This window comes from Cannabis sativa, chromosome 3, assembly GCF_029168945.1.
Source record: "Cannabis sativa cultivar Pink pepper isolate KNU-18-1 chromosome 3, ASM2916894v1, whole genome shotgun sequence".
Classification (NCBI taxonomy): domain Eukaryota; kingdom Viridiplantae; phylum Streptophyta; class Magnoliopsida; order Rosales; family Cannabaceae; genus Cannabis; species Cannabis sativa.
Window position 1 is genome coordinate 42,915,899 of NC_083603.1, and position 23,994 is coordinate 42,939,892.

At 31.7% G+C, this 23,994-nt stretch overlaps 1 protein-coding gene across 2 annotated transcripts; it reads right to left on the bottom strand.

Annotated features, from left to right (window-relative positions):
- Positions 1–1,801: 1,801 nt before the first annotated feature.
- LOC115709076 (uncharacterized) lies at positions 1,802–17,613 on the bottom strand. Of its 2 annotated transcripts, XM_061111184.1 has the most exons (4): positions 17,278–17,581; positions 9,488–9,600; positions 2,958–4,248; positions 1,802–2,153 (listed from the first exon to the last, which is right to left on the bottom strand). In XM_061111184.1, exons 3-4 carry the CDS (start codon positions 4,142–4,144, stop codon positions 2,039–2,041), a joined length of 1,302 nt encoding a protein of 433 aa, XP_060967167.1. In that variant the 5' UTR covers positions 4,145–4,248; positions 9,488–9,600; positions 17,278–17,581; the 3' UTR covers positions 1,802–2,038. The 2 variants fall into 2 exon arrangements, with proteins under 2 accessions (XP_060967167.1, XP_030492971.1); XM_030637111.2 differs by lacking the exon at positions 9,488–9,600 and having other exon boundaries at positions 17,278–17,613.
- Between the last annotated feature and the right edge of the window lie 6,381 nt (positions 17,614–23,994).

A 23,994-nucleotide genomic window follows, 5' to 3' on the forward strand; every position in this document is an offset into this window, starting at 1 on the left:
TAGGGTTTCTTTGAAATATACAATTAATGAACATTACTTTTTGATCATAGTGTATTTTCCATGGTTGAAAACCTCAATAATCTCTATCATTTGATATCAAATAAAATAAAATTATCATGATGTATACATTATGGTTATTTATTGAGTAATTAGTGTGTTAAAATTGTCAATCTGATATTTAGAATTGTTTATAATTGAATTGTTTCTTTGTCAAAATTAATATTAAGTATATTTATATGTTTATATGTTTATCTATTTTCTCTTAGATCAATCATGCTCATATAGCAAAAAAATCATACTCATATAGGCATGTTATTTTTATTTTGTAATTTAGATCTTCCTTAGTTATTATTTAGTTCACTTAAACCTTTTCCGATTATGGTAACTGAAGTTTTGTTTCTTTTAGGTACTCCATTAAAAAGATTTGTATTACATGTATTATTTATTTTTGACTATGAGGAGGTGAATTTCTTTATTAGGAAACATATAGCATGACAAATTATTGTTCATATATTGAATAATTATTTTTGAATAATGGGATTCATATATATAACTGTGTATATTGAATTCTTTATTCAAATAATTATTTTTTATTTTTACGTGATTATTTATTGTTCATATATCTAGAACCCTATTTGATTAAAGTTAAGATTATAAGATTAATTAATTTGTGATTTCTTCCTATACACATAATAATAATCTCACCTAATAACTAATAATATTTTTTCTTTAATTTTTAATTGTATAACTTTCAAATAACATAGAAAAAAATTAACATAAAATTTAGTATACGTGCCTTGCACGTAGCTTTTTGCTAGTATATATATATATATGTATGAGATTTCATTTATTTACTCCATTATTTGGTTATGCTTTTCATTCATTTACTCCATTGTTTGGTCATACTATTCAATCCTCATCTGTTTTTTTTTTTTTTTTTTGAAGAACATAGTCCTTATTTTTCATACAATATGTTATGTATATAAAGATATTAATTGATTGTTAATAATAATAATTTAAAAAAATCTCGTGAAGTATATGCAAGTATGCATATTTTCATCTCCAAAAGTAATAATTATTCAAAAAAAAAAAAGAAAGAATACAAAAGAAGAAAAAAAAAAGTCAGAACTGAAAATAAAAAAAGGAAAAAAAGAGAGAAAGATTTACACTTATTATATAAGGTGTATTTTCTTTTAACAGAAACCCAATTTAGTAATAAAAAATGGTGTATTTATAAAAATAATATATATGTAAATAAAATGGAGTGTACTTATAAATTTGAGAAAATTATATACACATTTTATTTTATTTATTTTAATTTTTACCTTCATTTTTACATATTTTAAAATATACACACTTTTATAGATAATTTGTCCATTATACTCTTAGGTTAATGTAAATTATATACTACACTAAAGTAAAGGGTGAGGATATATTAAATAACACACTCAAAAAAGTGAATACATTTCAATGAAATATAATATGAGAGTAATTTTTTATTAATGAATACAAAAAATAAATATTCCTCAACTTATTCCGGTGTAAACATAGGTCTCCTTACACTATTTATTGTTAGTTACGTGCATAAAATAATAATGCACAAAACTTAAACTTTTCTTTTGTAATGGATTATGATGTTTTTAGTACTAGTCAAATGACATAACTGAATTGGAGTACTATTTTGTGAAAAGTTGGTAAAAAAAAATCACTTTCAAATGGTTTATTTTGGTTAGCCAATTTGCATTTTCCTCCCAAATGAGATTTGGTTGGGCAATTCTTTTCCACCCACAACCATCCGATATAACATAAAGGAATTTGACACCAACTAAGACAGAATTCAAAGCCATATGTACATTTAGCTCTGCTTTTCAATTCAAGATATTAAAAAAAAAAAGCAAATTTGGAAGTTCGAACCCCTTCAATGAAAATTACAATAATAAACTTTGCTATATGTTACAATATGAGCTTAACTAACATAACTAAATATTAAAGGTAAAAATAAAATACAAAACTGTCTAAGGTGTCATTTGCATATATTTCAACGAGTTTCCCAGTCTTTCAATTTCTTGCTTCCTTTAGGTTTAGCTATTGGTGCGTTCATTCCGGCCATTTTCGCGTTGTACTTTGCTCGAAGAGGATCGTTGTATGTCCATCTGCAGAATATTCACAAACTCAGATTAAGGGTCGATTTTGTGATCCCTAAAAGAACACTAAGCTTTCATAGATTTGAGTCAAAATGAAGAAAAAGCAAAAGATATGTCATGCAATCGACTACAAGAAGATTCATTGAAGAGAGAAAAAAAATTTACAAAACATTTAGAATGATTTTTATTTGATCACTTCTCCAACAAAACAACTTAATATCTCCTAGTTAACTGACAAGACAAATGCAATGGTTGACAGTAGTACCAATCCATATTAGTACCTAGAAAAGTGTATGTATGCAAATGACATAATCTTCAAGTGTAATTATATTTAAGGATAAACAAGCTAAGTTACATGAGTGTGCTAACATACAATAATTCTATAAGACATTCTATTTTATGTTGTTCAAATCATTTACTTTCATTCCTTGAGTATATAATGTAAGCATGAAGCACATTGGATTTGCTGGTGAACAGTGCATGTCTGAATTTTGCCCAGCAAAGGATATAATAACACACTTGCAAGTGCGAACAAGAAACAAAAAGTATGCAAGAAAATCTTAAACAAAATCAAGGGAAAAACAACAAAAGAATCTAAGAGATGAAAATTAGAATGAGACTTCGGTTTGGTTTCCTCCTAGTCCTCCTTTCATCAAAGAGAGAAAGGAAGGAAAGAAAGAAAGCCAAATTCCAATGCATGTAATGACACATTCAAAGAAGAACAAGAACCTTATAACTTGTAGTTTCTAAATAATTTTAATAAGAAAAAGGAAAGAGAAGAAATTATCAATCCTGAGAGACTCGAGAACTTACGGGTTGTTCCAGTCAGTAGTATCCTCATTGACAAGATGTGTCCATTTTGTCCTTCCACTACGACCGAAATGCTTGACCTGCATGACTTTAGGCAATATAGTCTTGTCCATCTTATCTTCTCCAGTTGGAGCAGAGTAATCACGAGTGTAGATACCATCTGGTCCAGCAGTAGCAGTATGATCATCAGACTCTGATTGAAAGAAAGCTCCCTTGTGGAAATATTTCTGCATAAATCTCCACTTTTGCTTTGACTTGGGAGGAGCTTTGGGATTCTTCCTCTCCCACTCTCTTCTTTCTTCCTCCGTCATGTTTCTCACCCTCTCAATTTCTTCCTTCTCCCTTAACATTGCTTCGCGCTCTTCCCTATCCCTCTTGATCCTGGCTATTTCCCTAACCTTCCAAGCTTCATACTCTTCAGCCTCGTTAATTTCATCATCAGTATCAATATCCGCAATATTTGCCTCCTGTTCTAAACTCTTCTGGATTTCTTCATCCTTCCTGATTTCCTCAACCACAATCTTTTTCGTCTCTCTTTTCCTCTCCTCCAATTTCTTTTTCTTAAGCTCTTCAACAGCCAGCTCTTCAGCCTCAAGACGCTCACGCTCTGCAACAGTATCCCTCTCTGACTTGGGCACAAAGACAGGTTTAAGCATTGCTATACCAGTGGGCTCGTCATCTGAATCAGTCTCATACTCGGACTCTTCTTCCTCCTCTTCCTCTACTTCTTCCTCATCTTCTGATTGGAGAAGTGGAGCTTCTTCTTGCTCCCTTTGACGCAGTCTCTCCTTAATCCTCCGCCTTCTTTCCTCTAAAGCATCTGCATCATCTTCCTCTGCATCCAAACCTTCCTGTCTTTTGGCTTCCTCTTCAATTGTAGAAACAATCTCTGCTTGCCGAATACGCCTATGGTCAGCTCTCACTTCCTCGCGATTATCTATCCTACTTTCAGCCAAACGACGCAGCCTGGGATCATCTTTCCTCACAGTTTCAGAATATTCTTGTGTTGGAAAAGCTTTCTCCAAGGCAGCTGCCTTGGACATTCTAATATCTCCCTCTTCTTCGGCGTCATCTGCCCACTCAGGAGCTTTACCAGGCCAATACCTCTTAACTTTAGTTTGACCGATTTTACCTCTAAGCTTATCCCTGACAGCAATCACAGTATCACTAACACCTGCTGTCACCGACATTGTGACACACTACAAATACTTATCTGATATTTCTTCTTATGAGTACCAGCACCAAATTCCGATCAAATGCTTGTCACTTTACCACTCCAAAAACTGCTTAACCCCTGTGGAGAGAGGGAAAAAAAAGTTAGCAGAAGCCTAGCACAAATTGTGTACCAAAACGATACTCATTATCTTTGTATATTTAATAAGACAAAACTTTCATCCAGATTGAATTAAAACAATAACGACTGCAGTATTAAACATTTCCAAGTGATAAATAAAATTTGAGACCAAAACCTCATCAAAAGATTAAAACCAACAACTAACACAAGTCATGTAATAACTCAGAAAATGAACATATCTAGAAAGAGAAAACAAGCAAACAAAGACATCAAAGTCCAGTTTGGATAATTTGATCTCCAACAAATAGCAGCCACTGCAAATTGTGCCTCATAAATTAAACTTCTAGTTTGAAGGAGACACAAACCAAAGCCGATTTAAATCCAATTAGGCCTTTGGAAATCCTAGCACTATGAACACTGATTTCACACAATTACAACTAAGAACATAAAAATATAATTTCAAAAAATAGAAACAAAAGGAGTATATTGATTGACAATAACAAAATTTAAAAAAAAATAGAAATAGATATAATTTTCTTTGTTCCAAATCCTGCAAACTGAAAATAATTACAATTCAAATTGCCTAGAAAAACCATAAATTAGATTTTATTTGGAGAGAAGTTTCACAATGTTACCAAACACTTCATCAACACCAAGATATAGAATCATCCCAAACTTAAACACAGTACAGTAATGAAACAAAAAATATGAAGGAACAAATACAAACAAATGGGATTCACATGAAAGAAACAGAAATTTTTTTTTATTGAACCAAAATCAGAAAATTATGAAACTTTCTTTGGCCCTGGTCCTTACACCAAATCTTTCTATTCAGATTATTAGAACAAAATCTGGTATGATTCATTATTAACACATATATTCATATTGTAACGTTTCAAATGGTAATAATACACACAATTTCTAAATCTTAGAACTAAACACTATAAAACCTAGCTATTATTAAAAAGAAGGAAAAAGAAAAGAGAATTGGATAATAGGTAAATCATACCCCTTTATACAAAAATAAATAAATAAATAACTAAATAAATAATTGAAAAAGAGAAAGAATCACTTGAGAAAACTCAAGACAAAGTTTCAACCCTATTAGCTGTAGGGATAGCAAATAGGGCTGGTCAGTCCCGCTCCGTTAGTGTTTTGACCAGTTCGACCCGTCAGGGTTCTTAAACCGGGACGAGTCAAACCCGACCCATTTATAAAGGGAAATTTCATTAATTGACCCTAATAAAATACCCCATTTCAAAATTTATACCCTCCACTAATTTATACAAATTAATTCCATTATTTTCCAAAACTACCCAAAATACCCTTTTATTTTAATTTTTCCTCCTTAACTCTTACTCTTCTCACTCTCTCTCTTCGTCCTTCTCTCTTCTTCCTCTCTGTCAACCGACCCACCCCCCACACCACACTAATATCTCAACCGACCCACCCCCACGACTAAACCCAGACGTCGACGACGACGACCCACCCACAGACGCGACCCCACGACGACGACTAAACCCACCCCACGACTAAACCCACAGACGCAACTGAGGACGACGACTCACCCCCACGACGCGACCAAACCACCCACGACGACCCACACAGTTCCACATTGATCCACGACGATCCACGACCAAAAAACAATGTTATCGATGAGATATCGATAGGATATCGACAAAATGACCTTTAGAAATTTCTGTGTGTTAAAGTGTATCGATAGGATGTCGATAGTGTGTCGATAGAATGTCGACAGATGTTGAGTGAAATTTTTTTGAACTGGATTTAGTGTTTAAATTCATTTTGTCGACCATATGTCGATTGTATGTCGATATGTTGTCGACACAATGTAAATTTATTGTTTTAATTTATTGTCGACAACATGTCGATTGTATGTCGATATGTTATCGACACTTTATGCTGTTAATTTCTATGTGATATATCGACTCCATGTCGACACAATGTCGACACAATGTCGATAATATTGTGTGATGTTGTGTTGGGTTGATTTTATTGGAATGTCGACAGCATATCGATGGTATGTCGATATGCTGTCGAACAAATTATGTTCTTGCTTACTGTTTGATAATGTCGACAGAATATCGACAGGATGTCGATATTTTGTCGACCATTTTTTTTAAATTTTTTGACATTAACATTTTTTTAGTTTTTAGTTTTTCAGATGGCTCCCAAACTCATAATTCTTCCAGCATCGGAGCATTTTACTGGCCGCGTGACATACAGAGGCACTGGAACTTTTGCGAAAATCAAGTCTCGGTTTGAGGAGTACAACTTGAATAACACGACGAAGGAAAGCCGTTTTGGCAACTTTTAGAATTATGAGTCTAGGAGCCATCTGAAAAAATAAATAACAAATCAATATTACTGCCAAAAAATAAATAACAAATCAATATAAATTAAAACATGTCGACAACATATTGACAATTTCAAGAGGACAACAATTTCACAACATGTCGACATAATATCGACATCCTGACGATATGCACTCGATAATACACTTAAAAGCAACATCCTAATCTTGTCGACAACACATCGACATACTGTCGACAAGCTGTCGACAATTAAGGGAAAAAAATAAGCTAAACCCTCAATCGACATCCTATCGACATACACACGATATTCTATCGACATACAATAACAGCAATACAATGCAAACAGACACAAATTCTATCGACATCCTATCGATATGCTATCGACATCCTAACGACATACAATAATTGCAATGCAATGTAAACAAACACCAATTCTATCGACATCCTATCGATATTCTATCGACATGTCATCGATAACTCTGTAACAATCACAGATACCATTGAAACACCAACATCTACAACCTAAAGAGCACAAAATCTATAAAAAAAAATCCCCTAATCTCAACAACATGCAATAATTGGCATCCAAAACTATGAAAAATATATTTTTTTTCAAAAAAAAAACCTTACCTTTGAATGCAATTCGTGGTGGTGGCAACGGGTCCTGCTCGTGGTGGTGGTGATGGCCTCTGTTCGGTGTCGACGACCACGGGTAGTGGTGGCGGCGACGGTTCGTGGTAGTTGGTGGTGGTTCGTGGTGGTTTCGACAGGCACGGGTCGATTTCGCTACCCACCAAGAGAGAGAGAGAAAGAGAAAAAGAGGGATGGGTCGGGGTCGTGGGTGGATGGCTGGAGTGGGGTCGTGGTCGTGGTGGTGCGACGGGTGGTCGTTGGGTCGTCGTCGAAGAGGGAACGACAAAGAGAGAGGGGGAACGATAGAGAGAGAGAGGGAAAGAGAGGGAAAGACGGAAAGAGAGAGAGAATAGGAAAATTAAATTTGAGGGGTATTTTGGGTAGAAATGAGTAATAGTGGAATTGTTTTGTACAAATTAGTAGAAGGTATAAATTTTGATATGAGGTGTTTTATTAAGATCAAATAGTGAAATTTCCCTTTATAAACCGACCCAATTGTAAGAAAAAAAAAAAGATTAATTGCTATTTCTTAAAATAAAAAAAATAAAAAAATAAAAAAATAAAAATAAAAAAAAATAAAAAACTAATTCTAGCACTGTCAAAGACTAGATATCACTGTAAAACAACTACCAACATTTCACAAACTTCCAACATTAAAATAAATCTGAAATTCCCACTTTGGTAAATGAAATGCTCAGAAATATATTTTACGTAAAGAAAAAAAAAGCTCATAACATCATTATACAATGAGTTGGCTACCATGTTTGAAAAACCAGACCAATTATTGCAAAAAAAAAAATAATGATAATGATTGCCTTTGGGCTATCTCCTCTAAACAAGATGCCTTTGGGTAAAGTGGATCAATACCATTTACTTAAAGGGGCAGAACTTTTGGAGATTCATCGCTAAGTAGGATTATAGTTGGTATTTCAAGAAGCTTCTCAAGCTTAGAAATACTATTGATTTTCAGGATTTGGTAGCTGCTGGAAGGAAAGGAAATTTTAAGGTAAAAACTTTTTACCTTTCTCTCATTACTGCTGTTAAAGTTTGCTATACTAAGGTTGTGTGGAATAGGCTTTGTATCCCAAAGTATCGTTTTATTGCTTGGCAAGTCGTTAACAATCATCTCTTAACAAGAGATCATCTCAGCAAAGTTTTAATGATTCTGTCTCTTTGCTGCCCTGTGTGTGAGGCAAAGATTGAAACCCATCAACACCTCTTTTTTGGTTGCAGTTTTACAAGAAAGGTGATTATCGAGATTCAAAGTTGGTTTGGTCGTTTCTCTTGGCCTGCCTCTTTTGAAGCTTGGATTGATTGGTGTGCCTTGCTTCGAAATTGTCTAGTTGAGCAGCTTTTTAATGCTACAATTAGCTGCAACTATCTATTTTGTGTGGTGTAATCGAAATAGATGTATTTTTTTTATCTCACTTGTAGTGTTGTGAAGGTCATTAGTGCTAATGTTAAATTGGCTATTAAAGCTAGATTGAAAGGTGCTTTGTTTCCTAAGCTTGGAAGGCGAGAGGCTTATGTAATCACTTTGATTAACTCTTTTTTATTTTGTTTTTGCTACTTAGGTAGCTGGTTTGTATGGGTTGGTGGTTGATAGAATAAATTCTTCTTATTTGTTTCAAAAAAAAAATTGATAATAATAATGATAATTAAAGTACCTCCATTTTATGAAGAAGTCAAAAAGGAATTGTCAGAACCTCAAAAGCCAATCCAGTTAAACAAAAATTGAAAACAAATGACCACCCAAATACTGAAACTGAGTCCTAACAATACACACTAAATCCAGACCCCCAAACTAAGCAAGATTCAAAACTTCAGCTTCAAATAAATATACTTACTTGGAAAGAAGCACTGATGTATATACGAAACCACAAAAGCTACAGTATTTTCAAACCAAGCTATATACAGATCAGAAATATTACACTAAGCCCCTATTTTAGGTGTCAATGCCAGGGAAACAGCTTCAGAATTTTGAGCTTTTCCCTCAAAATCCTAAATGTGTTTTTTCTTTTCTTTCCCTTTCTAACAACAAAATCAAAACAAGTAACAGCAGAACCTCTAAACACAAAGAACCCAGACTTTTAATTTATGCTAGGCTTGAGTCTAATTAACATAAACCGAGAAAACATAAATTTCTCTAATTCCAAAACTATTGTAGTGAAAACATAGAACTTTCGCCCAGAAATTCTAAAAGGAGAAAATCCGAAATTGAAGATAACGAACTCAATAAACGAGAAATAGAGAGAGAAAGAAAGAGCCCTAACCTTTGTTAGATCAACGGGATCGAAGAGAAGAGATTTCACCGACCCATTGTTTAGGGATTTTGATTTAGGTCTTGAGCATTCCGGGGCCGTTTGGTATGCTGGTTTCAACATTGCTGGAGAGTGATGAAGGAAATTATAAACCTAGTAAAGCAACATTAATGTGTTTGGGTACGTGCAATTATGTTATGAAGATTATTTTGTTTGGTTGACAATAGAATATAACTGTTATAAATATTAATAATTATGTGGATGTCCAAATTTTTTATTTATTACCATTAATTGTAATCAATATTCCTCTTTTTCTTAGTTTCCCTTTTTCTTAGTTTCTTAATATCTCACTCTTGTATTTGTATAAATAGGGGTTCACCCTATTGGAATAAACAACTTAGAAATTCTCATTCACTTTCTCTTTCTCTCTTCATCTTCTTCTTTCTTCTCATCTACTTTATATTATTTTATATTATTTTATAACACGTTATCAGCACGAATCTCTGCCCAAGCTTCAAGCATGAGTCTCTGCCTAAGACCCAATGTAAGTATTTTGTTAAAATTCTTGAATTGTTTCAAAGTCACGATACACTAAATATATATTTATATATATACTTATCTGACTAAAACAATTTCAAGAATCCTTTGGTTTTCTTTTTTCTTTTTACCTATATATATCTATATATTATATATATATGTATATGTTTTTATATATTTATTATTGATTCATATATATACATATTATGTTTTTATCATTCATAATATTTACAATATATGTTTGCCTATGATATGATAAAGAAAATCTATATAAATTATACATATATCCTGAAGATTATGTATTCTCGATAAAATATTGCATATATCTTAAAGATTATGCATCATCGATAAAATATTGCATATATCCTGAAGATTATGCATCCTCGATAAAATATTGCATATATCCTGATGATTATGCGTCCTCAATAAAATCTTGCATATATCCTGAAGATTATGCAAACGTAATATCCATTATATAGTTGATGGATATATAATGAAAGAGATGAATACATATTTATATATATGTTCTTGTATTCTTTGAGGACAATGAAAAGTAATTTAATATCGATATAGATTTTGACAAACATTTCCAGAAGTAAATGTTTTATATTTGTAAAAAAAAAAATGATTGTATTTATGTGAATACAACTAAAGAATCATTAAAAATGATTATTATTGATGCAATTTTATAGTGGGTTTTGAATACCTAAAAAGAATATTAAGAAAATTGCATTGAAACATCAAAGTATAAGAATAACAGTGAGCATGACTAATGTTATTTAAATACATGAGACATGTATTTATTGTTCATCATTCCCTGCAGAGAATGATACGAATTGAAGTCAACTACTTTTAAAGATTGTTTGTATTAGTCATGTTATTATACACTGTTATTGCTTGCAATGTTGAAAATTATTGCATGTGACATATATTAAAGATCAAATTTTGCATACATCTTGGAGATTATGCAAAAATTGTATTCATATATTCTTTGAAATATTGTTAAAGAAATTGCTGAGTAATTTCTTTTTATATATGAACAAGTAATAAATTTTTAAGAAATTTATAATAATGTTCTACTTGTTCAACGTCATTCCCCGAAGTGAATGTAATGATTTTAAATAATCAATGGCATTGTTTGCTACTCAAATATTTCCAGAAGAAATTGGAAATAACCAAAAGATGAGATACCACACACAATCAAAGTGCATGAAATCTATATATCATGTGTGGAATTGAATAATAGTGGTCGCGTACCTGTAGTACGGACACACTTATAGTCAAGATAAAAGTATACTTGATTATTTAATAGAATGTGAATTGTACAAACTTATTGTACATTTAGAATATTTAAATATCATTCCCTAAAGAGAATGAATAGACATGAAATTCTATTTCAAAGAATATAGATTTCACATATATTGGCAATGCCAAAAGCAAATTAATATATACATATTTTATTATTTATTGAAATCAATAGTTTCAAACTATTGTTAGTACATGATATGTATATATATAGTTACTATATAATTCAGTTTGCATATTCCCAAAAGTGAATATATAACTTACTAACATTTGTTAGTGATCCAATATAATCAAAGTGATAAAGAATCACAAAATGATTATTTGAAAAGCTTCCTGAAGAAGTCTTACATACAATTGCTACTTTGAGTAGTAAAATATCTTTGTATGTACCTAGATGTATAACTTTTATCTAGTTATGAAAGTAATAAGAGATGACTTATTATATGTACTGGTTGTACATTTAAATATATAATATATCAAGTCATGATAATTAGACTGATGAATAGTCTATTAATAAATTAGACGACTTGTTAAAAAGATACCAGGAAACATGAATGATATATTATGGTTATATCTATTTGACCATTATAACAACATGATGAAGTTGTCATATACATTTTACATTATACACATCATTGAATTGATGATAGTGATTTCTGAAGAAATATAAAGTTTGATAAACATAATAGTGACTCCTGAAGAGTGTATATGTTTTGGAGAATAATATAATTATATTATTCGTGTATATAAAAATGAAACTTGTAATGATTATGTTGTAATGAATTTACATTACATTTTGAAAGTTTCATTGAAATACAAATTATAGTGAACCTGAAGTTCATGAATTGAATTATTTTGACATGATCAATCATATGCAATAAATTGTCAAAGAATTTGACTAAATTTTGTTGAAGAACTAGAAGATTCTTCTCATTGTTAATTTATAAGGCTCAAAAGAAGAATGTGCATATATTTGCACATAGAAAATATTTAAATTATATTTCTTTAACAATCTTGAGCCATTATTAGATTTTTATTGTATAGTTTCTTATCGATGTGATAAGATTATATGATCATGCATTTACAAAATGTGTAAATTTATGTATTTCTAATTATACACGTATGACTCATTCTTAGAAATGAATTAAGTTCATAAGTATTGAACTTGAAACTGAAGTTATTGAACCTGAAGTTCAATGTCATGTAATATATATGAGTTTAAACAAATATTGATTCATTGTGATATACTGAAATCCCTACAGGTATATTAATATTATTAGATATCACAATTTCTTAAAATTCTCTCGATCAGGGGGAGAGAAGCAGTTGGGATCGATGATAATTTTTAAAAAATGATCCTTGCACAAAGTATAAGAACAATATAGTTCAAAATGATATATACCAACTGCAAATCAATATTACTCAAAGTTGAGATAGAATGAGTTGAAAACGCCTGAAGCGTAAATGAACAATATAGAAATTATTAGTAAATGTTCATTTGATTTGCCCTGAAGTTGTTAAATCTAGAGGTACTCATGGAGATACCTTAATGTTATAAAGTATTAAAATGATAACCGTGATGAAAACGGTACTTGAAGAGACTCCCAAGAGAAGTTAGACATAACACATTTGATCATAATTGAATCCCTGAAGTGATTCTATATAGGTACCTATAAATGATAAACATATTTGAAAAAATATGTAATTTAAAGAGATCTCTATAAGTTATGTCAATATGGGAGGAAATTATCATTTATTGAAATTTTTGTCGACAATAAATATTGAATGTTTGCATATGCAATAAATTAACATGAGATAGCAAGGATCATGGTATTAGATTTGTCGAGAATCATCGACATACATTTTGATTTTTGGCCAAAATATTATGACGCAATCCAGGCAAATTTACTCACATAAAGTGAAGTAAGACCTGTAGGGTGTGCAAATAAATATTTCTAATGAGAAATTTGCATATATGTATTTGTACATAATGAATTGTTGTACAAAGTTTGCATAGACATGAGATTGATTGAAGTAAGGCTTAAATATTGAGAAAATATAATCATGATTTGATTATAGCCTGTAATATATTTTATGAGGATTTATAAGCGTCACATAAATGTTGCAACAAAAGGTTATTTATTTGGAGCTCCTAATATAGTGAGAATTTGAAATAAGCCTTATCTAAAAATTCTAAAAGAATTTAATACATGTCTTAAGTGATATAAATTCTAAGTCGCGCGCACTATATGACAAAGATCTTTGTATGAAATAAAGACATGTAAGTAAATTATTGTTTGAAAAATACGTATGGTTGTCTATGCAGTATAAATACGTAAATTATACGTTGTGATAGACTCTTGAAGAGTTTTTGATTAATTGAAGAACAAACTTTTATTTCTTTTGTATTTCGAGAAATATTAATGTATAAAGTTTGTTCATTAGTATTGAAGTCCTGAAGTACTTCATATGTATCAAGAATTATAGATATATGATCATTTGATATGAAAATTAAGATCATACAACAAGATGGAACAAATATATGGTCTTGGAGTACCATCATTGTCACAAATGAAAATTCATATTATCATTAATGTGTTATGTTCATATCTACTTGAAATGTTAAATTTTCGTATGAACAAAGTTGTGTACACACATGAATGATACAATTAGTTGGATAAAGACTAATGTTCCACGAACCCCTCATCTATAATTTAGAAGTCCATACATACTCTGAAAGAGTTATAGAAAATATATGATCAAAGATTGTATATGGTGATATTTTAAAAGTGATAACAATAATCTTATGAGATATATTACCACCAAAAGAATTATGGATCATATGTGCATGAGTGGGAGACATATTCATGTTGCACTCTTTTTCTCTTAGTTCAGGTTTTGTCCCAATGGGTTTTCCTGGCAAGGTTTTTAACGAGGCAACTTACAAATAGTTATGAATATGAAATATATATTGTACTCTTTTTCCCTAGCTCAGATTTTGTCCCACTGGATTTTTCTGGCAAGGTTTTTAACGAGGCAACTATAAATCATGTTAACATACTTGCATTTTATGAAGCAAGTAGAGAATGTGTGTGAGTGAGATCATTGGCATAGCATATTCGGGAAACATATGGATTGCACTCAATAAAGAAGTATCAACCCAAGCAATTCTCTATGGATAATACTGCTTGCATCGTTCAACTAAAAGGAGGTACATTGAAGGAGATAGAGTTAGAACACATTTCACGAAATTCTTCTTTATACGCTTCAAGAAAATACATATTGGTGTTCAACATATTTAATCAAGTGTCAATCTTGTAAACTTATTCACAAAGTTATTACCAACATCAACATTTGAGAAGACGGCAGACAAGATCGAAATTCGTCGATTAGAAGATCTCCACAAATGCCTAAATGAGGGGGAGTTAGTTTACACTATACTCTTTTTCCTTTGATCAAGATCTCAGTAAGATTTTTAATAAGGCAGTTATTATGGACATCCAAGGGGGAGTGTTATAAATATTAATAATTATGTGGATGTCCAAATCTTTTATTTATTACCATTAATTGTAATCAATATTCCTCTTTTTCTTAGTTTCTTAATATCTCACTCTTGTATTTGTATAAATAGGGGTTCACCCCATTGGAATAAACAACTTAGAAATTCTCATTCACTTTCTCTTTCTCTCTTCATCTTCTTCTTCTTTCTTCTCATCTACTTTATATTATTTTATAACAGTAACAATTTTTTTTTTACAATAATAATTATTTTTAAAAAAAAAAATACTAATGATTTAAATTTTTTTTTTCTTTTTTAAATGTTCAAAATAATTTTTATTTATTATTTTTCATATAATTTTATAAAAAAAAAATTAACAATAATAAATAATTATAAAAAGTAAAATGTACATATATAAACAATTCTTGAACCATTTCCACCTCTCATCAGTTGAACCATCAAGAATTGGTTCAGGCTTTTTTAATAATAGCCCGTGAAGATGCATCAAAGCATTCAAAACAACATTAAATTGTCTACTTACTATTTCACCTGAACGTGCAAATTTTTGTCTCACAATTCTATTCTTAATGTCATGAGATATAATATGTAAAAATATAGCAACCATTTCTTCAACATCCATATTCTTTGTTCCCTTCAAAACCCCGATAGTTCTAAGTTGGTGACACAAAATACCAAATGTTTTCCTATCCACACGAGTATTTTCTATATAAACTAAGTCACTAGCATGTATCATTCTAAAAAGATTTAGTTGACGTAATTGGTGCCTACGGAAAGAACTTTCAAGAAACATATTTCTACTTATTTGTCTCTTACAACAAATAATAATTATTTGGAGTATGAAAAGAAGTGTCATCTTATTTAACATCTCCATATATTGAAGTAAAATTGCTACAAATTTTTTTTTCTTTGCAACCAATGACGAGTCATAGCTTTATCAAGTTTTGAAATAGTAACTCACTTATATGCATTACCAACTATGTAAAGTAAAAAAGAAAAATCACAAAAAAAAAATACATTCAAAGAAATTACACTCATCAATAAAAATCCCATAAACAAACGATCAATTTTGTTTGCATACTTGAATAGGACCAAACATTTCTAATTATGTTGAAACTCAAAGTTACAGCAACTTCCTTAAAAGATACAGTTTAGAGTAAACAACTTCATTAAAGAGAATAACGTTTTTCTTTTCTATCAATAAATGAGATAGGTTTCTTATTTATATCATAGTCAAGCAAAAAGATAATTAAAAGAATGAGTGATAAAGATGAGTAAAAGGGTGATGTACTTATTAAATAGAAGAACAAAAGTGAAAAGAAAGAGTGCACTGAGTGAGCCAAGGAAACAACCGAAAAAGAGGGTGGTATAGATGTGTTAGGTTCCTTAAAGAGAATAGATAGAGAAAAAAAGAAAGTAAAGTCTGAAAAAAAGAGTCCAATGAAAATGAAGAGAATAGAGAAAACTATTAATTAAGCATGACAGATGAGGTTCATCGATCTGGTGTGGGGTCATGTTTTTTCGAAGGGGTAATTTGCTAAAAAATGAGTGTGGCACATATGGATAGGGTCAAACTAACCAAGTGATACAACATTATTCAAATATCCATGAACCATTTGTTAGATGGTTATTAATACCTCAAGAGCTATAAATGCAAAAAGAAAAAAAAGAGTACTAACAAAGAAATAATACTAGTACATGCAAGAGATACACCATACACGATGGTCATCTTCCAACACTGTAATAAAAGTTAAAAGAATGGACACATGAGCATCATCACTAACCAATCTAGAATAATGTTGGAAGATAATGTCAAAATGATCTCCTTATTACAAATGGCAATAATATATATCTAAAGACATGGAACTAAATGGTGAGTTTGGAAGATTTCAAGCCTAGATTCATAGGTCATAGTCATATATTTAATGCTTCCTTACAGTTTTTTTTTTCTGAATAAACTTCTGGCTTAGGGGTTAATTGAAATTGAAATTGGTAACGAAATTGGTCTCCAAGCAAACCAGCACAGGAAGCACCACACTTCCTAGCCCAATTGACCAAGATATGAGCTAAACTAATGTCTTTTCTAGCAACAAACTTTAAAAAATTCACACAATCTCGTGTTAAGAGATGGAAAAAATGAAGTTTTGAATCTTAAGATTGGGAAAACATGCATCTTCAGTCAGTCCCATCAAAGTTTTCATAAATTAATCTCATAGCAGGGGAGATCTATATCACTTATTCGAATATACGATGTTCCACCTAAAGCATAACAATTCAATTCATGAAATTCACACAAACACAAATATATTCCACAAAACAAATCTTAGATTCAATTCACACTTAACTTTGACACTAATTCATTCCAATTTAATGTATGATGTCAAATGTTAGCAAGTTCATTCCAGCACACAATTTAATATCTGAAAAACAAAATTTAAAAGACCTGAGTTGCTGTCGTTTGCGAGGGAGGAGCTATGTCGTCGTTGGGGAGGGAAGAGCTGTGTCACTTCCGTCGTTGGAGAAGATGGCCGTTGTCGACTTAGGGAGCTGTGTCACTTCCGTCGCTGAAGATGCCGTCGGCGACTTAGGGAGGAGATGGCCGTCTTCGTCAGCGAGTAGGGGAGAAGATGTCGTCGTCTCCGTCTTCTTCAAATCGTTGGGCGGCGAATCACCGTCGTCGTCCACTCTCTGAGCAGAGGGCAGGCGGCTTCAAAGAGAGAATACGAGAGAGAGAGATATCTGATGAGAATATATTATATTTTTTTTAATGTTTTTTATATATGCATTAAAATATATATATTTTTTTTTGAATAAAAATATAATATATTTTTTATAGGTCAGCTTTATTTTTGTGTTTTTTTTATTTTGGTTTTTAAAATATAATATATTTAATATTATAATTTATAATATATATTTTCTATTTTAATATTAGATGATTGTTGGATTGGATCGGTTGGTTTGATATATTTGATTTACATGTCATCCAAGAACCAACCGATCCAATATTGAATTTTCAAAAATATCATCCGATCCAATTCAATTATAATAGGATATCCAATTTTTAGTGGTCGGTTGACATTAGATCGGTCGATTTATTATTGGATTGAATTATTTCTGCACAGCCCTAGTCTAAACTGGGGCGGGTCGGCCCCCGATCCAAAATGAAAAGTGTCGGGTTGGATTGGGGCAGCGACCCGAATAAGGCCCAGCTGTCACACAGGTTAGAGGTTGTTCCGTTGGGGAAGGGCCCGACCCAATATGCGAAAAGACCCAATTTCCTATCATTTAGCAGCCTCAAAAGTGAAAACCCTAACAGAGTTTCTCCTCTTCAATTCTCAATTAGTTGGTTGATAGTATTTTTAGCGTAACGCTAATGATTATGGTCCCGGAACTGAAGAAAGGCAATGTTAGTAGAAAGATTATTGGAGAAATATGACCGATTTTGGGTCTGCTATTCTATCATAATTGGGCTTGGGCCTTATATAAATGAGATTATTTTATAAGTACACAAAATTAACAAAAAAAAATATATTTTTACGAATTTATAGTTTTATATTTATATTTTTGAAGATTTTAACTTTTTCTTTACAAAATTACAAAATGTTATGTGGGAAAACTACAACTAATCAAATCAACTAAAAACTTAATCAACAAACAATTAGCAATGATAAGAAATTAACAATTCACAAACAAACATCAGAGATAAAGCAGGAGAGAACAGAGTAATCACAACCAAAAACTATTGAAGCAATAAAACAATAAAATCAACACCAAGATAGATATTAGTTCAAGTCTTTTAGATCGATGTGATCTATGGCTCTACTCTAATTCTGAAACACCACTGAAATCTTATTTATTAATTGAGCAAGAATAATCAATTACAGTTGAGATCGATCCTTTGTTTAGATTATCTCAAAGTGTTTAATCTCTCACGCTCTTACCTAAGAATCTTCTTCATCTATTGAAGATTCTTCATACAAATCCCAAACTCAATCTCTCTCTTCGTCTCAATCTTCAACTTTGAAGTCACTCCTTAAACTCTCGTCTTTCAAAATGATAAGTGTGTTGGAAATTATTTTACCAGGATCTTAGATCTACTCACAAGTATGTTTATTAACATCCTAAATATGAACTTTCTAAAACGATAAATTAAACACATATAAAGTTTAAGAAACCTTACATTGGGTGCAGCGGAATATAATGACTCCTTCCGTTCAGATATCTAGCCCTTGATTCCTTTCTGTAGCAGAGCATTATCAATATCTGAACCTGGATCTCTTTCTCTGAATCCTTGATGCTGAATCTCCTTTGCTGATGATCTTTCTTCACGATCTTCCTCACTATGATTGAGGTATCACTTGATGTGTGTGGGCACTACTCTAATCACTAAGAGAGGTTCGAAATATTGAGGAAGAAAAGAGAGAGAGAGTGGCGGCTAGAGAAGAGAGTGGAGGCTCAGGTTTTTCTGATTCAGAAAGTGTAATTTTCCTGAAGCCTTCACTATCTATTTATAGCATTCCTCTAGGGCTTGATTTGAATTATATGGCATTAAAATAATGAAAAAAATCATTTAAAAAAGATGACATAAGTGGCCGGCCCTAGGCTAGGTGGACTGGGCCTTATTTTTGCAATTTTGCAATTTTACCACTTTTTGTATCTGATTTTCTCAAAAATGCCAATTTCCTAATTCAATCATTTAAATGCCAATTCTAACTATTTAATAACTATAAATAATTATTAAATAATATTGTCATTTATCATATTTATTAATTGAACCATACAAAGTATCATAATTAACAAATATGCCCCTATAAACTCTTTCTTTACAATTTCGCCCTTACTTAGTGAAAATTTCACAAATAGACATAGTCTAATTTGTGAATTATAATTGATTAATCAAAATCAATTACATGAGTCTTACAAGCAACATTATCTCAACTAGTGGGGGGACCATGGGTCTATATAACCGAGCTTCCAATAAGTAGATCAAGAATTTAACACTAAAATTCACTAACTTATTAATTCTTCGTTGAATCCACGCATAGAACTTAGAATTGCACTCTCAGTATATAGAATGCTCTATATGTTCCACCATATAGACACATCATTAGTTATCCATTGTTATAATCCTAATGTGATCAATGATCCTCTATATGAATGATCTACACTGTAAAGGGATTAAATTACCGTTACACCCTACAATGTATTTATTCCTTAAAACACTTGACCCCGTATAAATGATATTTCAGCTAATGTGAAATGAGTACTCCACCATTTATGTTCGTTTGGTCAAGCTCGAAGGAGATCATCCTTTGCTTACTATTCGCCAGATAGAAGCTATAGATTCCATGTTTATGCTAGCGCTCCCACTCAATTGCACTACCGTGTTCCCAAAATGTACGTATCACCCTGACCTAAAAGTAGGCTTAACTAACAAATCAAAGAACACGAATAGCCTTTCAAGATTGAGCCTAATCATATCAGGATTAAGATCATTTGATCTAGGATCAACTAGGCGATATTGACTTGAATAGATATTACGGTAAGTTTAATAAATCTAAGTCAAAGTTCAATATCGGTCCCTTCCGATGCATACTCCATGCATCCAACCTGAGCTTTACTTTAACCAATGCTCTGGAAAGAACATAGTATTTCTCCAAATACAAGTAAACTCTTGTTGTAGATTATCATATCAGTAAAACCCTATGTCTGATAAATCTAGGAAACTTTATTCACATAGTCATGTTTACTTTCCAATGTGTTGACGACACAATAAACAGGATCAAGTATGTGAAAAGGGTTTCAGATGAATTTATACATTATGTACATATAATCATGAAATAAATCATGTGAACCATGCAACATTAAATGTTATTTCTGATCTATATTAATAAGTAAATCGATTATATTGAAATGAGTTTTATTTAGGGCATAAAACCCAACAAACTCCCACTTGCACTAATATAAAACAAAAAGTGCGTTTCAAATAATCTCAACACCTTGATATGCAAATCAAGTGTAGTAGTAGTAAACTCCTCGTAATAGGATCTGAAAGGTTGAATTAACCACAACCTTTTCTCCACTATTACTCTTCCTTTAATCACAAAATCATTGATAATGTGAAATTCCTCTCTATATGTTTACTCTCTTGGGATACTGGATTCTATACCTTTGGCAACTACTTTTGGTTAATCAGGAAATTAACACTAGTAGTTTAAGGCAATTTGGAATGGTGCCAAAGATGTATAGAACTTTCCTTAGACTGAATAAGTACCTTTCCTGCAGCTTTAACATTCAGTCTCTCTCTGGTAGACCTGGAGACTTCGGATAGGTTTTTAAACTTCTCCAAAATCACTATTCCACCCCCGGAGTAACCACCATCTTATCGAGAAAGATTTTTTTTTAGCACTAAGGCAAATTTCGAAATCTGATATGGTGTAGTCTAAGAGTTTTTAAACACACTCTTATAGACTAACATATAGTTCCTCTTCTTTATCTTAAGATTTACTTGATTGTCTTCCAATGTTCTTCTCCTGGATTAATCTGATACCTACTCATTACTCCCACTCAACAGCAGGTGTCTGGTCTAAGGCATACAAAAGCATATCTAAGACCTCTCAATCGTTGATGTAAGAAATTCTTTCATGGCTTTATCTTTTCTGGAATAGTCAAGACTTTTCCTTAGATAAATAAAATCTATACCTAAGAAGTTGTGAAGCTTCTATAGATTGCCATTAGAAAGAAAATGCTTCAGCATCTTACTAAAGTAAGTTGCTTGCATTAGAGTAAGTAATTACCAGGTATACCACAAGCCATAGGTTTAGATAAACTCAAACCTATAATACTAGGAACAAGAAGTTTTGTTAAGTCCATTGAATGGACTTATAAACAAAATTTCCTTTTATGTCCTTGTAATAGAAAACTTTAGGTTACTCCATGTGAATGGATTAAACCATAGTTCTATTGGCTTTCTTCTTAGTTTCTTATCTTGACAATCCATTACTTGTTTAAACTCACAATGGATTTTAATCACTAGTGTCTCCCAAGTCATAAGAAGGTGAGTTCCTAGAAACTCTCCCACTACGACAAGGTACCGTGAATTATGTCTAAGAAAACTAAATGGTATTGATCTCTTCGGTTGTGACAAGACAACAGAGGCAGTGGGATCATCATATGTCATATAAGATGATAGAACACTTTTGGAATCAAGAATTAAATATCTCCTTTATTTGCTACTTGTTTTTCAGACTTAGTCATTTTCTTAGAAAAGTAGTATTTGTTTGAACAAACACTTTCTTATCTATTGACAATGGGATGGTCCACCCCTAATCACTTAGAATAGCTAAGAAACCATGGTTAACAGTTCTAGCCTTTCTTAAGATTTTGATTAGGTCATCAATGAATCTAGTAATGATTTACATTAAGTAGCCAACCATTACATCATTCTGAAATTGTATTACCATAGAAGGAATTAGGCAACGACTAGTAACTAATCATCAATATGCAACTCGAAATTTCTGGGGAGGTAAGTTTGGATATAATTCAAAAATCAATGTAATGATCTTTGAACTGCATATCTACTAACTATTTCTCCACCCCTATCAGTTCGCAAGATCTTTAACCACATACCTTAATGGTGTTTAACCATTGCTAGAAATTAATGAAATTTTTCAAACATTTCAAATTTCTTTGCATAAGGTATAATCTAGAGTTATCGTTTTAAGAATACAACGAAAAACTCATATCCACCCCTGAATGTACATTCATCTGCGAATGAGATGAACTACTTTCAGTGGATATAGGCATATTAACTCTTTGCAGAGATTGATCTTGTCAAATCCACTATGAACAAGATACAAATGCCATAGATTAAGAAAATGTGGTAGTGTCTATGATGACATAGGTTTAGTTACATCAAAGAGTTCTTAGAATACTTCAAGTGGATCCTGGTCACAGAATACCTAACTCACATTCCATACAGTTTTAATCCATTAATAAAAGATGGATATTAAACACTTGAGAAAGTGTAACTGTATTGTATTCTGGAATTTGAAATTTAAGAAAATTTCTATTTGGAATCTAAAATTAAAGTCAAAGACTTAAATTCAACCAAATTTAATGAGTAATTCTTTCTTGGACCACCACTACTAATACAAACTCTAAGTCAGATTTGCTTATACAAGTAGGAGATTTCTAAGATTGAGGATTTTTATCAATTGGGAATAGAATTTCGGGATTATAATCATATGCGTCATTTAATTTCTTAAGAGAAAATATAATGACATGAAATGATTTATAGACCATTCATCCAATGATATATTATGGAGCTAATTCGAAATGAATAAGCTAAGAGGAATTAGGATAATTTCGTTTATAAATAAGAATCCAACGATGCTTCGATTAGCGAAAGACAAAGTAATCTTATTCATGTAATCTTCTTGTTTCATATTGTAAAAATACTAGTCTAAGGTGTCATCAATTGATGAACAGCTAGATGTCGCATATACAATATTTATCTTTCGAGATCTAACACTATTATGAATGTCTAATGGTGAAAATCCACTAGGGATTTATCTCATTAGATAAACAAGCCAAGTTAGACCAACAATGAAGATTCGAAATTAAACTACAACTTAATAACAGAAAATAACATGGTTCAATATAAATTCATACACAATTCAGAAATTATAAGCATATAGCAAGTAGGAATGACAAGTGAAAATACTAAAACTTACAATCCTAAATAATTTCCAAGGTTTTCAACAAACTGATATCAGTGTCCCGTTTAGGCGAGAGTCAAAGCTACCATTCATTGAATAGAGTTGTCAGCTCGTCTAAAATGTTAAACATTCTAGCAACCTTTTATTCGATCAAGATTGGAATTCAGCGTTGTCCCGTTTAGGCGAGAGTCAAGGCAATTCTATCTTATGAGCTTCCACCATTGTTTCATAATTTGCAAGTCAAGTATGGTCGCCACCATTAGGGTGATCCATACCATACAAAACACTTACAAACTACTTATCATGCGAGGTTAAACGGTGCGAAATTGCTAATGAACGTTCCTCCATTAGGGAGGATTACTCACTAAAACAAACGCGGTGTAAAACCCACAATGGAGATCGAATGTCTCTATAATAAAGCTCATTATTTGAAAAGAGTT

Coding starts and splice junctions, on each gene's coding strand:
- LOC115709076 (XM_030637111.2), bottom strand. CDS start 4,144: ATGTCGGTGACAGCAGGTGTTAGTGATACTGTGATTGCTGTCAGGGAT. Junction 2,154..2,957: donor ACTACTGACTGGAACAACCC/GTAAGTTCTCGA, acceptor AATATTCTGCAG/ATGGACATACAACGATCCTC.